This window comes from Eretmochelys imbricata, chromosome 3 (genome assembly GCF_965152235.1).
Source record: "Eretmochelys imbricata isolate rEreImb1 chromosome 3, rEreImb1.hap1, whole genome shotgun sequence".
NCBI lineage: Eukaryota > Metazoa > Chordata > Testudines > Cheloniidae > Eretmochelys > Eretmochelys imbricata.
The window spans coordinates 73,110,201-73,124,331 of record NC_135574.1 but is presented as its reverse complement, the minus strand read 5'-3'; the positions used below and the strand labels follow the sequence as shown (position 1 = coordinate 73,124,331).

At 37.3% G+C, this 14,131-nt stretch overlaps 1 protein-coding gene across 1 annotated transcript in view; it reads right to left on the bottom strand.

Annotated features, from left to right (window-relative positions):
* FUT9 (fucosyltransferase 9) overlaps positions 1 to 13,638 on the bottom strand; it is a 112,010-nt gene extending 98,372 nt beyond the window's left edge. The window contains exon 1 of the mRNA XM_077811681.1: positions 13,497 to 13,638. Within this exon, the coding sequence (XP_077667807.1) occupies positions 13,497 to 13,638 (142 nt within the window). The remainder of the gene's footprint in view (positions 1 to 13,496) is intronic.
* Between the last annotated feature and the right edge of the window lie 493 nt (positions 13,639 to 14,131).

The following is a 14,131-nucleotide window of genomic DNA, read 5'->3' as shown; positions in this document are numbered from 1 at the left end:
CAGATCCTCAAAGATTGGTTTCAATGGAAGTTAGGAGCCAAAATACCTCAAGATTTTAAATAGTTCAGTATAACCGCACAATAATATAATTTTTCCATTATCTTCACAGCCTCCAAATCAGACTTGTAAGAGGGCCCACATATTTGCTTTCTGTAGGAAACAACTTCCGGTAAACTTGGACTCCTTTTATCTCCTATTTAAACCTCAGTTTATACAGTGAATGAACCTCACTAGCGGTAGCCTCTGATGGTCATGGTCATTTTTGACATTAAAATCCTTTGGGGATAATGGCAGAAGAACTAAGAGAAGACAGATGTTCATGTTGTGTTGACACTTTGCTGCTCATAATAGGTACCTTTTCTCCCACTCCGATCGGCTTCCAGCTCACAGTGACAGATCAAATTGGTTTATCACAGTGATCAGCTTGCCTGGTTTCCCCTCCACAGTTGTTTCATGGGAACATTGGTAATACCCCTAACTTTGCAGACTTTCAGATGAAACACACTAGAGAAATCTGATGACTAGGCATTTCTAGCCAAATTGTCCATTTCTAGGAAAAATTTTCCATCCAAATGTGAAGCTCTTTTCTTTAAGCAAGGACCAAATTCCACTGCAACCAGGTAAACTACACCTGCCTCAGAGACAGTCCTCAAGCTGTGGCACTAACACCTCTGAGTCGTATTTAAATGACGCCATTTCTGTTGGCAAAAAAGATAGTAGCCTTACAGAAACTGACACCTGCTTTATACAACCTTTCATTGGAGACTTGAGTACATTCCTCTATGGCCCTGAAGCTCTCGGAAATTTCCACTGAAAGCAATACTGATATTTCATGAACTCTGAAAACCATTCTGATTAGAAACAATGCGATGGATCTCTCAATTTTTTTGTGTGTTTCTCATCCCTTATTTTTGATATATTTGCCTGAAAAATTGATCTTGGTTTTCAAGAATTCATCAGTTCTTGTATATTTGTACAGCTCAACAGTACAACCACCCCCCCCACACACACACAGAAAGCATTTCCCACGATGAATTCCCTCTGAACTGATTTGGAAAGTAAGCATAAAAATGCAAGAAGCATTTCTGAATTAACTGGTGGCAGAGATCTTCTTGGAAAGTGGGAGTTTTATACAAGAAATTATGTTTCTTTAATACTAGCACAACAACAAAACATTCATGTTTAATACAGTAAAAATTAATAATTTAACCTTAAAGTTCTGTACATAACTAAGAATGCAGTATTCAATAAGAGTACATTTTTAACCTCTATGATCTCACAGCTATGGACTGATTATTATGTCACAAATAGGGTTCTAGCTTCAGGTACTAAATATGATGCAGAAAAAGATGAGCTCTTAAAGAAATGAAGATGCAGTTTATTAGCGATAATGCAATGATAATAAATGCAGAAAATAAGATATACTAATGGATTTGTGCTCAAATCTAATATTTTGGAAAGCTTCCCAAGAAAGATAAACTGTTTTTTTAAAATCATTCAAATTTTTCACAATAAAGGATCAAGTACATCTCTGTAAGAATCCCTCAGAGCTCTGACTCCACTCTCAGCCTTAAAAGAAAGCACCCTTGGGCCTCAGGCTGTTTATTAATATAAAAGTGGGCTTTTCAAGACCTGTTCGTAACAGTTCTGGTACCTAGGAACCCCCCGGGCCAGATCCTGAATAGGTGTAAACTGGCATCACTTTACACCTGCTGAGGATCTGGCCCCAATCTACAAGTTAATGAAGTGCTTGCCTGGCAATTCCATATTTTTAAAAAGTGTTAAAGTACTGCATCATCCCAGCAGATATTTCAGTCTCTCCATTTCCAAAGGAAACTGTGAGTTGGACATGAAGATCAACCAGGTCATAGGTCCCCGACCCATCTTAGTAGCTCCCCAGGTAACTGTTCTAGCTCATGTATATTTAAAAATGCACATCAGCAGCCCATACAAACATGTAAAAAAATAAAAAGGCATAGGCCCAGAAGTGGATTTAAAAAGCAAGTGCTATGGGAGGTAGCCAGAGCCAACGGACAGAGGATCTGTGAAGAGCTGGGATCTGGGTTGACCATACAGGAACCGTGAGGTAATTTCCAATGAGAAAGGGATGCATAAATATAAAGCTATCTTTTACAATTTCAAAAAGGTCTAATTTTCAAATTGTTACAAATTGATTAAATGACTTGCAAATCACTGAAAAAAATCTCCCTAAAATTAACAACAAATTTTAGATTAAAACTTTTCTCTTTGGGCTTGGAACATGGGCCTTAACATACTTATAATTAAAGTCAGGTTAAAACGCTAAATTAACAGAGTTACAGCTGATGCCTTTGTAAGTGTTTGCTAAGTGCCAAGAGTGTGCTTAGTGTATATAAAATGCCTGAAACAGGTTATAGTATAAATACAATTTTAAGGGTCACAACATCTGATAGCTTGTTCTCTTTCATGGTCCCCATTGGACTACTCTTGCAACAGACGTTAGTGCTCTTGGTAGACTCCATCTAAGAACAATGATGGCTCAAAGGAGGTGGAGCGGTATCATCACATTAAGAAGGATGAAAGTATATTTCATCATTAATAAGACAGATTATGAGGAATTCACAAAGGCCTTTTGATACTACACGATTCTCAAGCAGCGAAATGCTTGTTTTGTAAAAATAAACAATATAATAATTAGATTAAGCTTGTCATTGTTTAGATTGCAGTAAGACCTGGAGGCCACAACTGAGCTGGGGCTCCACTGTGCTGTACAAAACCCACTCTTCTCTGCCCTGAAGAGTTTACAATGTATACAAGTGAGACAGACGAAGGGCTAGGAAAAGGAAAGGTCAAGTCACTTCGGACAAGAGGTCTTTCAAGAGTTAATATCTTTGGAAATGCGGCATGGATCCACCTTAGTCCATTGTGTAATTTCCTGAACTTTTGTCTCTGACTGAATTATCCTCTAACAAACTGAAGCAAATACGCATGGCACTGTGGGCAGACTTCACTATTACTCACTGTGCTAGGATTAGGAGGATAACCAGAGGCCCTCAGTTTCCCAAGCTAGCAAACAAGCACCTTTTTACACACTAAATTCACTTAAAGTTTTCATATCTGTAGCTATAAATGCTTTTAACTTTAAACTTTTTATTTCTCTGAATTCAGCTTTTGCAATCAAAGCTGTAAGTCACCACAGATAAATGCTAGTGAAATCTGAAAACTCACCCATTCCTGAGGGAAATAACCTCCTACAAGTAAAATCACTGAAGATACAATAAAGAGCTGTGAGAAATGCAAGACGACAGAGCAGACAAGGTCCTGTGAGGCAAAGAGAGGAGACAGGTAACAAAGAAGCTACTGTAGAATGTGCTACTGTGGACATGAGGGTAGAAGGATGAGGAGGAGCACATGGATCAGCATCTAAGCAGCAGAAGAAATCACTTTAAATTGTAAGGAAACAGAGAGAGTCTAGACATTCTTGTTCAATCACACCCTTTAGTTTTGCACTCACAGGCTCAATCCTGCACTCCTGCATGATCCAGCAAATGGCTTATACAAGTATTTAATTTTAAGCATGTGAAGTCAATGGATCTATTCATGTGCTTAAAGTTAAGCATGAGCTTAAGTACTTTGCCAAATCAAACCAGAGTGTTCAGCAACTTACAAAATTGAGCCAAGAGAGCCTAACCCTATTTCAACTGAACAGACCTTATAATTATTTATCATTATACCATTAGAACCCGTTTAACAGTCTCACAAACATGCATTCTTGGTAGAACGGGAGCTATTTGAACTAAAATAAAAACACTGTAAAAAGAAACATTATGTCTAGTTTTTTGAGCAAATGTCTGGGAACCACGACTCCTGGGTTCCATTCCTACCTTCACAATCATGACTTTGAGGAAGCCACAGTTTCTCTATGCCTCCGTCTACATATATGAAAATTAAAGACAACTCTTAGCAGCTGTGCAGCATTGCGCATGTTCAAAATGCTGTACAAACGTCATATCCTTTCAACAACCAGGTGAAAGAGGTTATTGTTTTCACTTTATAGATAGTAAATCAGATAAAGAATCATATCAATCCAACCAAATCCTGGAAGAGATGCGAAGCCCAACAGAAAGGGCTTTGCTCCAGGAAAGAAAAAAAAAAAAAAGTGGAGTCTCAGGGATACAATCTTGAGCCGCAGAAAACTAGGTTTCTCTGAAGAGCTGGGCTATTCACACAGACCAAGAGGAACAGAATATGTTGTCTATACCCACTGGTAAATTAGATTATTGTCCATTCCTTTAACACATGGAAGGTACAGAGACATGCTGTAGAGATATTCATGCAATAGAATGTCTTCTTACACTGTATAGAGTCTAAAGCTGGTCAGAGATTTTCCAGCCAAATATGCCAATTTGTTGAAAATGAAACATTTTGTGGAAATTGTCAATTTTGACAACATTTCATTTAGAAAGAAAAGCTGAAAAAAGTGTTTTGAATGGAAAGTTTCCAAACAATTGTTTCAATTGTTTTACTTTATTACATAATTAAATTTTTTAAAAAGGTCAAAAGTTGGAATTATTTTTTCTTTTTAAAATAAATTGGAAAAATTCAAAATTTATTGTTTTTGTTCCATTGCAGATCAGAACTTTTTTTGAAATTGCAGAATTTCCCACAAACAAAAAGTCAGGTTCCCACACAGCTCTGATAGTCTCCTCTTTGATGCATCCCACTATGCAACAGACCTACAGCTTTTAAATGTCTTTTGGGGATCCTGTAGGTGCACAGGAAACCCAGGAGTAGTTCCTAAATTATTTTTATCACTATATAAAAGTGAGGTGGTACAAAGCCACGGTTAGAATTCAGAAGTTCTTGGTTCCCTGTCTGTGCCCTCTTCTCCATTAGTCCACATTGCTTCAAAATGAGACAGACAAAAATACTGTGTTCTGGAGGTTATACAAACAATATTTGTAAAGCACTTTGGAAGTGTCAGATGAACGTGCTACAGAATAGAAACGGATGAACATTTTACTAACACTAACAGAAAAATAGCTTCTCAGCACTGTCAAGCATGGACTATATACCAATTTCATTATTCAGTTGTATCTTATAGTTAAGAAAAGGGTGCAGGGGTGATGTTGTTTATGATGCTCTGTGCAGGTTTGTATGACAATACCATTTTGATTATATCTTACAAACAATTAGTCCTTCTGGTAGGTTTAAACTCTACTGGACCCATTCACGCTTGTCAATATAAAAAAATCATCTTCCTAATTATTTCTCTGATTATATGAAATTAAATTACTCATAATCTCTGATCAAGTAATAGTTTTAAAACTCCCAAACCCAAATTAAATTGTGGTACTTTTCTATTTAGCTACAGTGTGCAATCATTTTGCTATTCTTTTCTATTGACTATTAAAGTGTCACTTGTTCTGCAGGATTTAAACTTCTGTTGTCTAGAGAGAGCTGAAAACTGCATGTAATTATTGTTTTTAATGTTTTTGTCTGTTATGATTACTGTGACGATATGAATATGCACTGCTGCATGCACTTCTCTATCCCAGGATGTCCTTAGAAACTATTTTTTTTTCATTTCAATTGGATTTTTCTGATGAAAGATTTTAAATAAATACACTTTATATAGCTATATACATACCACAATTACCAAACACTGTAAAAGTATTTTCATAAACCCCTCCTATAATTATTTTCTTTACTTACATATGTCTCTCACTACTTCCCTGCTTAGGAATCCTGGCAACCCAGACACCGTCACTTCTCCGTAGCCCAACAAATAAAAGCGTGGGGGCAAATTATGGCAGCCCCACAAGAGTGTGATGCACACTCTTCCTTGTCTAAGGAGATGATCAAAATTCACCCATGCCCTTAGAGATTAAGTAGTAGAGAGGACAGCCACAGGTGCCTGCAGAGCTCCAGGTCCCGGTGGATGGGCACGGAGATGGGACCTTAGTACTGCTTCTCATGAACTCTGAGCAGCAGTGCAGTGGGGGGAGTGCACTGAACACCTGTGAAACAGGTACAACAAGCGCAGCTAGTTAGCAGCCCTGAAGGCACTAGGCCTGCTCCTGGCTTTCACTGACAAAATGCCTCCCGGAAGTGGCGTTCAATTCAGACCCCTACAGACATAATATTTAAAATTAAAAATAAATTACCATTGGGCAAATACTATTAAGAAGAATGTTTGTTTTGGACAAGTAATTCCAATTCAAAACAGTCCTAATTAGAAGTTTTAGTATTAGCAAGTGTTCTGGTCCAAATGTGTTTCACTGAAGATGATCTTGTTTTCTTTCTCCATTCAGTTAAACAAGTTTTGTTTAAACACTCCTCTGTAACTTTGCTTGAAACGAATTAACGTGTGTCAGAGACAACTTGTGCTTCAAGTTGAACGTTTAGCCATTAAACTATGGGTATTTAGAGCTACTGAATAATAGTCTTAAACAGTTAGTTTACTAAAAATCTGCATTACCAGACAAAATAAAGCTTGAAATCACTATAAGATCAATTTGATAGCTTGTATTGTTTAGTTGGTGAATTTTATTTCCACACATAAATACAGGCAATAATAATCATTTGTTCACTAAGAAGTTTTCCCATTATACTTTAGTGGGAATAACCACCAATAGCAAATGTGATAGTTGAAATTGTAAAACATTTCCCATTATAAACCCCTACTTTCCAAACCTCATAATTTCTTATAAACCCTCCTTTTCTGCACTGAGATTTTCTTTCAGAGTAGCAGCCGTGTTAGTCTGTATTCACAAAAAGAAAAGGAGTACTAGTGGCACTTTAGAGACTAACCAATTTATTTGAGCATAAGCTTTTTTATGCTCTCTCTTTGCCCATGGACAAGAGAAGCCCCAATTCTGCAAACATGCACCTGTAACTTAATCCATACTAAAAAGAAAAGGAGTACTTGTGGCACCTTAGAGACTCACCAATTTATCTGAGCATAAACTTTCGTGAGCTACAGCTCACTTCATCGGATGCATCCGATGAAGTGAGCTGTAGCTCAAGAAAGCTTATGCTCAAATAAATTGGTGAGTCTCTAAGGTGCCACAAGTACTCCTTTTCTTTTTGCGAATACAGACTAACACGGCTGTTGCTCTTAATCCATACTGGCCTCAGTGAAGCCAGTAAAGTTATACATAAGCATACATATTTGCAGGATTGGAAAATTTGGGCAAAATCCTTTCAGTTGGTATAACTTCAACCCATTGTAATCATACTTGTGAATAGTACTAATGAATATATGGCTGAAATTTGAAACTTGGAATAGCCTGTAACTTCTCTCATAAATATAAAGGGAAGGGTAACCACCTTTCTGTATACAGTGCTATAAAATCCCTCCTGGCCAGAGGCAACGTCCCGTTACCTGTAAAGGGTTAAGAAGCTCAGCTAACCTGGCTGGCACCTGACCCAAAGGACCAATAAGGGGACAAGATACTTTCAAATCTTGGGGGGTGGGGGGGGAGGCGGCTTGTGTTTGTGCTCTTTGTTTACGGGGTTGTTCTCTCTTGGGAGTGGGAAAGGCCAGACAGAAATCTTATGAAATCTTACGAAAGCTTATGCTCAAATAAATTTGTTAGTCTCTAAGGTGCCACAAGTACTCCTTTTCTTTTTGCGAATACAAACTCACATGGCTGCTACTCTGAAACCTGTCATTAAAGATCAGGAAATTTCAAAAGTTAAAGGTAATGCTGGCAAGGTTAACTCGGATATAAACAAAGACAAATCTCATTTAATCAAAGAAAGAGAAATAACTACATATGTGCAGTATGATCAAATTTGTGTTCCTGGAACAACCTCTAATGTTTTTAATTCATTCCATTGAAACCGTGAAGTTCTCAGACAACAACATGCTTTAAGTTGGAAACAACCTATTTTGATATTGTCAGACTGAAATGTTTTGATTTTTCATTTTGAAATGGCTTTTCATTTAGAATTTTTTTTTTTTTTTTTTTACACACACAATAATAAAAAATTTTAAAGAACAGTCAAATCTGAAAAAGGAAAAGGAGTACTTGTGGCACCTTAAAGACTAAAATTTGAGTATAAGCTTTCGTGAGCTGTAGCTCACGAAAGCTTATGCTCAAATGAATTTGTTAGTCTCTAAGGTGCCACAAGTCCTCCTTTTCTTTTTGCGGATACAAACACGGCTGCTACTGTGAAACCTGTCAAATCTGAAAGAAAGTACTTTGATTTTGTCACAACAAAATACTTCAGTCAACCTGAAATGATTTTTTTGGCATGTTCTTTCCCAGAGAATTTCAAAATTTTCAATTTTTGTTCCAATTTGGAATGAAGCCAAATTCTGAAATCTTTAAATCCTTTTTGAAGTGGAACTTCCTTCCTCCACACAGTTCTAATTTGAGTCTTTAATCTCACAACCTTAACATTGCATTAAGAGCTTCCCCACTCCTCCACAGGAAGAAAAAAAAACAGGTGGGAGAGAAAATATGGAGATGATTTTCTTACACAGCCTATAAGCTTTTCTTTGTTTGTAGAGCTTGCAAATTCTTTGAGCCAGCAAGCACACACTTACCTGGTTGCAAACACATGGAATGCACAGCTGTGTTTAACTCCTTACTTTTACACTTCAGGAAGTTTTCTGTAATGCATGCTCTGTACACAATTGTATTATGTCATTGTTACGTCAGGGAAGAAAAGAATCTAATTGATAAGCATGTCCACTGAATTTATACCTATGGAGATTAGAACCTTATGTGTTCCTGCCTGGCAGTGTGGATTGTCTATATCCTTTCTGACCTTACCAGCCCTGGCAGCATAACTGGGTTAGTAAAGTTGTTGCCATTGGTAATTGGCCCATTATTGCACGGTGACCCATCTGAAGAGGGATCTTAGAATATTAACTCCCTATATGTTGTTTTAAACATTAACTGTACTCATTTCAGGGCCTGATCCGAAAGCTCACTGGAGTCAATAAAAAGACTCCTATAGTTTTGGTTTTTTGGGTGGGAGGGGAAGGAGGGGGTTACACATAATGCTTCCTATGACCCTTCCCCTGTTTCTCATACAGCCAATAGGCCGAAGAGATGTATTGTGGAACAGGGAAAACTACACAAAGGTAAACACACAGTTTAGCCATCTATCATTTCCTTTTTGCCAAACTGTGGTTTTAGTTGTAATTTTTTGTTTCTTCTGCATTATGCAACAGATGTGGGTAGAGGGAGAGGAAACAAGAGCATTGGAACTTTTGAATTTTAGCCCCACATCACCATGGATAGCCAAACCACTAACAGGTCATAAATGAAGCATAATGTGGTCAACAATAGTAAAATCAATAGAAGACCAAAGTATTTATTCCAGAATTGAATATCTTACAGTGCTCCCACTGACAGCCACACTATAAATTTAACAATATTCATTTGAAAGCTAATTTTTTTTAACTGAAGAGGAATAAATGTTTTTTTATTAATTCATTTCATTCATTTCTGGATTGTGAAGTACATAAATTAAGTAGATCCACAGTCTGCTCACATATTTCCAGTAAGACATCCTTGAATGATTGAATATCTCAGGAGACTGGTAATCACATTTATGAAACCTTTCACCTTTCACTGATTCAAATATAGCCAAGATGCAGCAGTGATGGAAAATCATTGCCATTTGAAAGCTGGTTGGTGGCTTATGTGAAAAAAGCTAGTTATTTCAGTACATTTCTTAGTGATCAAGGGACAGAACCTGCAAGATGCTCAGTACCCTCAACTCCCATTGAAATCATAGGAATTGAGAGCGCTCAGTACCTCTCAGGATCGGACCACAACTGCCCAATTATAAAGCTATCACCACAATTGGCATCTTTAAGGATAATATCAGCACAGAGGCCAACAAACAAGGGTTCAGTTCTGACAGAAGCTCAGCAAATTTTCCTCAAGATGCTGAATACTGGGCATACTGAATACTGTACTACTCAGCAGCTTGCAGGATCATGGAAAGTAAACAATATCCTCTTCTCTAGCATTGGACCCTACAATAGAGTTGAGGTGCACTGGTGGAATAATGTGGAATGTTTGCACTGCTGCTAGCCAGCATATATTTGTGTGAATAAACAGAAATTTTCATTTTTTATTCCTGCTAATCTGGCACTTTTCACCTGCAGTGAATATACTTAATTTAAAAGCAAAAAAATTAAGATAAAGATACTACAAAGAAAAGATTGTGCTTTTCCAAGGATCTCTTAATGAGAAGCTATATACTTTTGTTAAAGAATAGGCAACAAGCATTTCGATAGTCTAGAAATGTTCTATGGCAAGAAAAATTTAAAATATTTCAGAAAAAAATGCCTGATAATTGTCACAACTGGTTACTAAAAAAAAAAAATAAGAAAAAAAAAAGTTCCCTCTTTTCCTCCCCGCGATGGCTTTAAAAGTTTTTCTATCTATAAAATTTCTTTTACATAAAGACACTTCTCTTCACAAAGGATACATTTCTTTGTGGGAAAATGTACACCATCATTTCGCCTTAAATACTTATTCAGAATGCTTAATGTATCATATTACGAGCTTCCCAGAAGAAAGAAAACTGTCTTAATTAACAAAATGTAAAGAGAGGAAATTAAAACATTTAGATGTCATCTCACCTATATACATTTCTTCTCTGATGTCACATTTGATTCTATTAGTTTAGAACTTTGATAGAATTATTTTCAAACTTTGCTTGTTACAATGGCACAGGGCAGGTTTTGAATTATTTAGCTTACTACTGCATTCTGAAAGGAATTTTTTTTTTAATTCCATATCCTCTATGGAAAACTTGTTAAAAAGAACAAAATTCAATAACTAGATGTAAAAGAAAAATCACACATAACTATGCAATAACCTGACCTTAGAAAAAAGGTAAGGTCTTTGGGTATTCAGTGGACAATAAAATGTTTAAAGTAATTAAGACAAATAAAGTTATGCCTAGTTTGAATATACTTACACACTGAATAAAAGCAAGTTAAATACAATACATAATTTATTTTAAAAGTCTTTCAGATATATAAATATTCAAGATGTAATCCTGCCTCCATTGAACTCAATGGCGAAACTCCAACTGATATCAGTGAGGCCAGGATTTCACTTTAAGAGAAAAATACATACATTTATGAAGTCTAACTAAATATGTCAGAAATCTTCTGTTATCTAATTACATTAGCTCTACACTTTCTGCCTCTTAGATCCTGGTCCAATGCTCATTAAAATCAATGGGAATCTTTCCACTGGATCAGGCCATTAATGCTCTGATAATTATTGATTATCTTATTTTCCAACTTACTTTCTGTGTTTTCGTCATCTACCGTCCCCTAAATATTAGATTTCCCCCCATTTTCTTATTTTATGTTTCAGTTTTACCTCTATAAAAACTGAAATAAGTTTATTGTGTTGATTAATATAAAGTATCTTCAGCTGCAGTTCCCCCAAACTGATCACATTTGTCTTTCTGTTAATTAAATATTACAAATTAAGGGTATTTTTAAAAGCCTACACTTGGAAACAGCTGTTCTCCAGCCTGATTAAATGCAACAAGTCCCTTCATATCAGAAATGTAAAACAAATGCTTCCATTTTCAGAAACATTTTACTCCCATAACCTAAATGTAGTTTTATTGGTGTGACATAGGAAACAGTCATTCAAAGTCTTATCATTCCATTTACAGGGTCCAATCTTCCAACCTATATAAGCAATCTTTATTTACCAAAATTACTTCAACTGAACTAGTTGGGTGAGTAAGAACTATTTGTTTGAGTAAAGGTTTGCAAGATCAGGCCTAGGATATCCCAGTGTCATGCACCAGATAAATCCTGATAGCCATAGTAATGGAAATAAGAAAGAAAATCCTTTTATGTTGCAGTTCTTCAAGAGTGGTTAGCAGAAATTTACCATATAGCACTCGGTCCTGCTCCCATTAGTCAGTGGGAAATCTCAAATTGATTTCACTGGGAACAGAATCATGCCCATAGTTATCTTAGGAAAATTTACCTAGATTCCCACAAAGAATTCAGAGATTTTTTCCACCAGAAATTTAGTTTCTCATTAAAGGAATGGGTTTTTCTAATCATCATCTCTCTTCTATTAGCCTACAAGACCCCTATTTCAAGATTGGACTTTTTTTTGTTATAGATAATGGTTATTTGCATTACTGTTTGTTCTTTCATGTATTTATCCTATACACATATATGTAGTCTGTTTACACATGCATTGTACTCATAAGATCTACTCATGTATTTTTTCTAAAGAAAAGTAAAATGCGCTAAAAAAATGTAACTTGAACTAACATATCACAGACCCAAATACTATTTAATCCTAAAATGTCAGGAAAAAAATTCAAATAAATTTGTACTGCTGGAAAAATAAGAGCCATGTACCAATCCTGAAGCCTTTATTCAGTTATCATTCATAATTTTCCCACTAATGACAATGAATGATTAAAAGGAGGTTACTTCATGATATGGCCATGTAGCAATTTCATATCACTTTTTGACAACCATCTTAGCCAAATGCCACAAAATGTAAATGCTGTTTCCATATTTTTTTTTCTGAAAATAGGATAGAGTAAACTGAAATCAGAATAATAGCTTTTCATTTACAGCTGTCTGGAGCTTGAAGGGGGAAGGGCAGCAACATTAAAATCACCATTACTGATTACAGATTGACATCTCCATAACAACCCATAAATCTTATTGTTCTGAACTACCAACAACTTCCTCTCCTTACCTACAACAATATAGAAGTGATCAAAACTTACTGATGATTCTTGCACAGATTTCCTCACATACCACAAAACGAAAACGCATATTTAAGTGTATAGTACATAAATGCTAAATCAGTGGAAATCCATATAATTTTCCTTCCAAAATACTGTGTGCTATTTATGTTTAATGGTGTCAGAATCCCTTTTCCCATTTACAATCCAGAACTGCCTTGCTGCATTACTGAGTGGTATCTCCAGGAAAAAGCACATGTGTAACAGTTCAAATTTTGTTTTTTTTCCCCCTAAGTGGTAAAACACCTAAACCCCAAAGCAGGAATTATTGCAGAAAATGTCATGTTTCCTACCTCTTTCAATCTTCACAATTATCACAACATGTTCTGAGAAAGGGAGGGTGAAGATTTGCTGCAATTCTTATATTCATATTTATCAGGGTATTTTGGAAAGTGTCAAGGAGTTGCTCACTACTACTACAATAAGTACAATTATTTATATCCCTAATACTGCACTGAACCAGAGATCCTATAGAAAAGAAGAGGGAAAAGACTACTGCCATAACAACCCTACAACAGAGAACTGTTGGGATACTGATAGTTACTGCACAAGGTACTGTGCATCATTAAATATAAAAACAGAAAATGCATTTCAGCAACAGAAACCTGCTATGATTCTCCCTCTCTCCTCTGTACAGTGAAAACAAAACATGGACTTCTGCTGGCTGCATTTTCATTTTGGCTGAAAAGTTCATTTTTGCCCTCTCCTCTGTCCAAAGAGCCAGCACCCTACCTTACCTTCACCAAAACTACATTTAGATCTCCTCTCTCCAGAGATGTGTGTGTTGTACAGAGAAAAGGTCCACGGCTGAACTAGGCAAGTCCTGTAATCACCCCAACAAGGCAGCGGGTATTTAGGACCCTCTTTAAGAGGCATCATGGAAGGAGGAGGGAAAGGGACAGAAGAATGTGGGGAGAAGGCGATATACTGACTCGACTGAGCTAAACCTCCAACGCCGCCCCCCCCCACCAAGAAAGTTAAAGACCTTTAACCAAGCTCCAATATTGACAGAGTGACACCCCCACAGGAGAGGGCGCAGCACACAGTGATTCCAGGGTGTTAGGATGAGCGGTGGGGAGAATATTGTGGTCTCCGTGTTTCTCCGGGGGGGATGAGTGGGAGCGGAGCCGGGTCTAGGTCAGGCAGAAGGGGATGCACGGGCAGGGTGCACGCCCGGGAAGGGGGTGAGGCTCAGAGAGGCAAGGCGGCTCCATTGGGGGAGTGCGGGGCACGCTGGGGGGCGGGGGTTGCAGCCGCAGGGGCTGGCTGGGGACACAGTGGCTCCGGGCTGTGGGCGGCGGGAGGGGGCAACGAGGTGAAACGCTGCTCGCAGCCCGCGTCCAGGGGGCGCAGCAGGTGCGCGCGGTGTGGG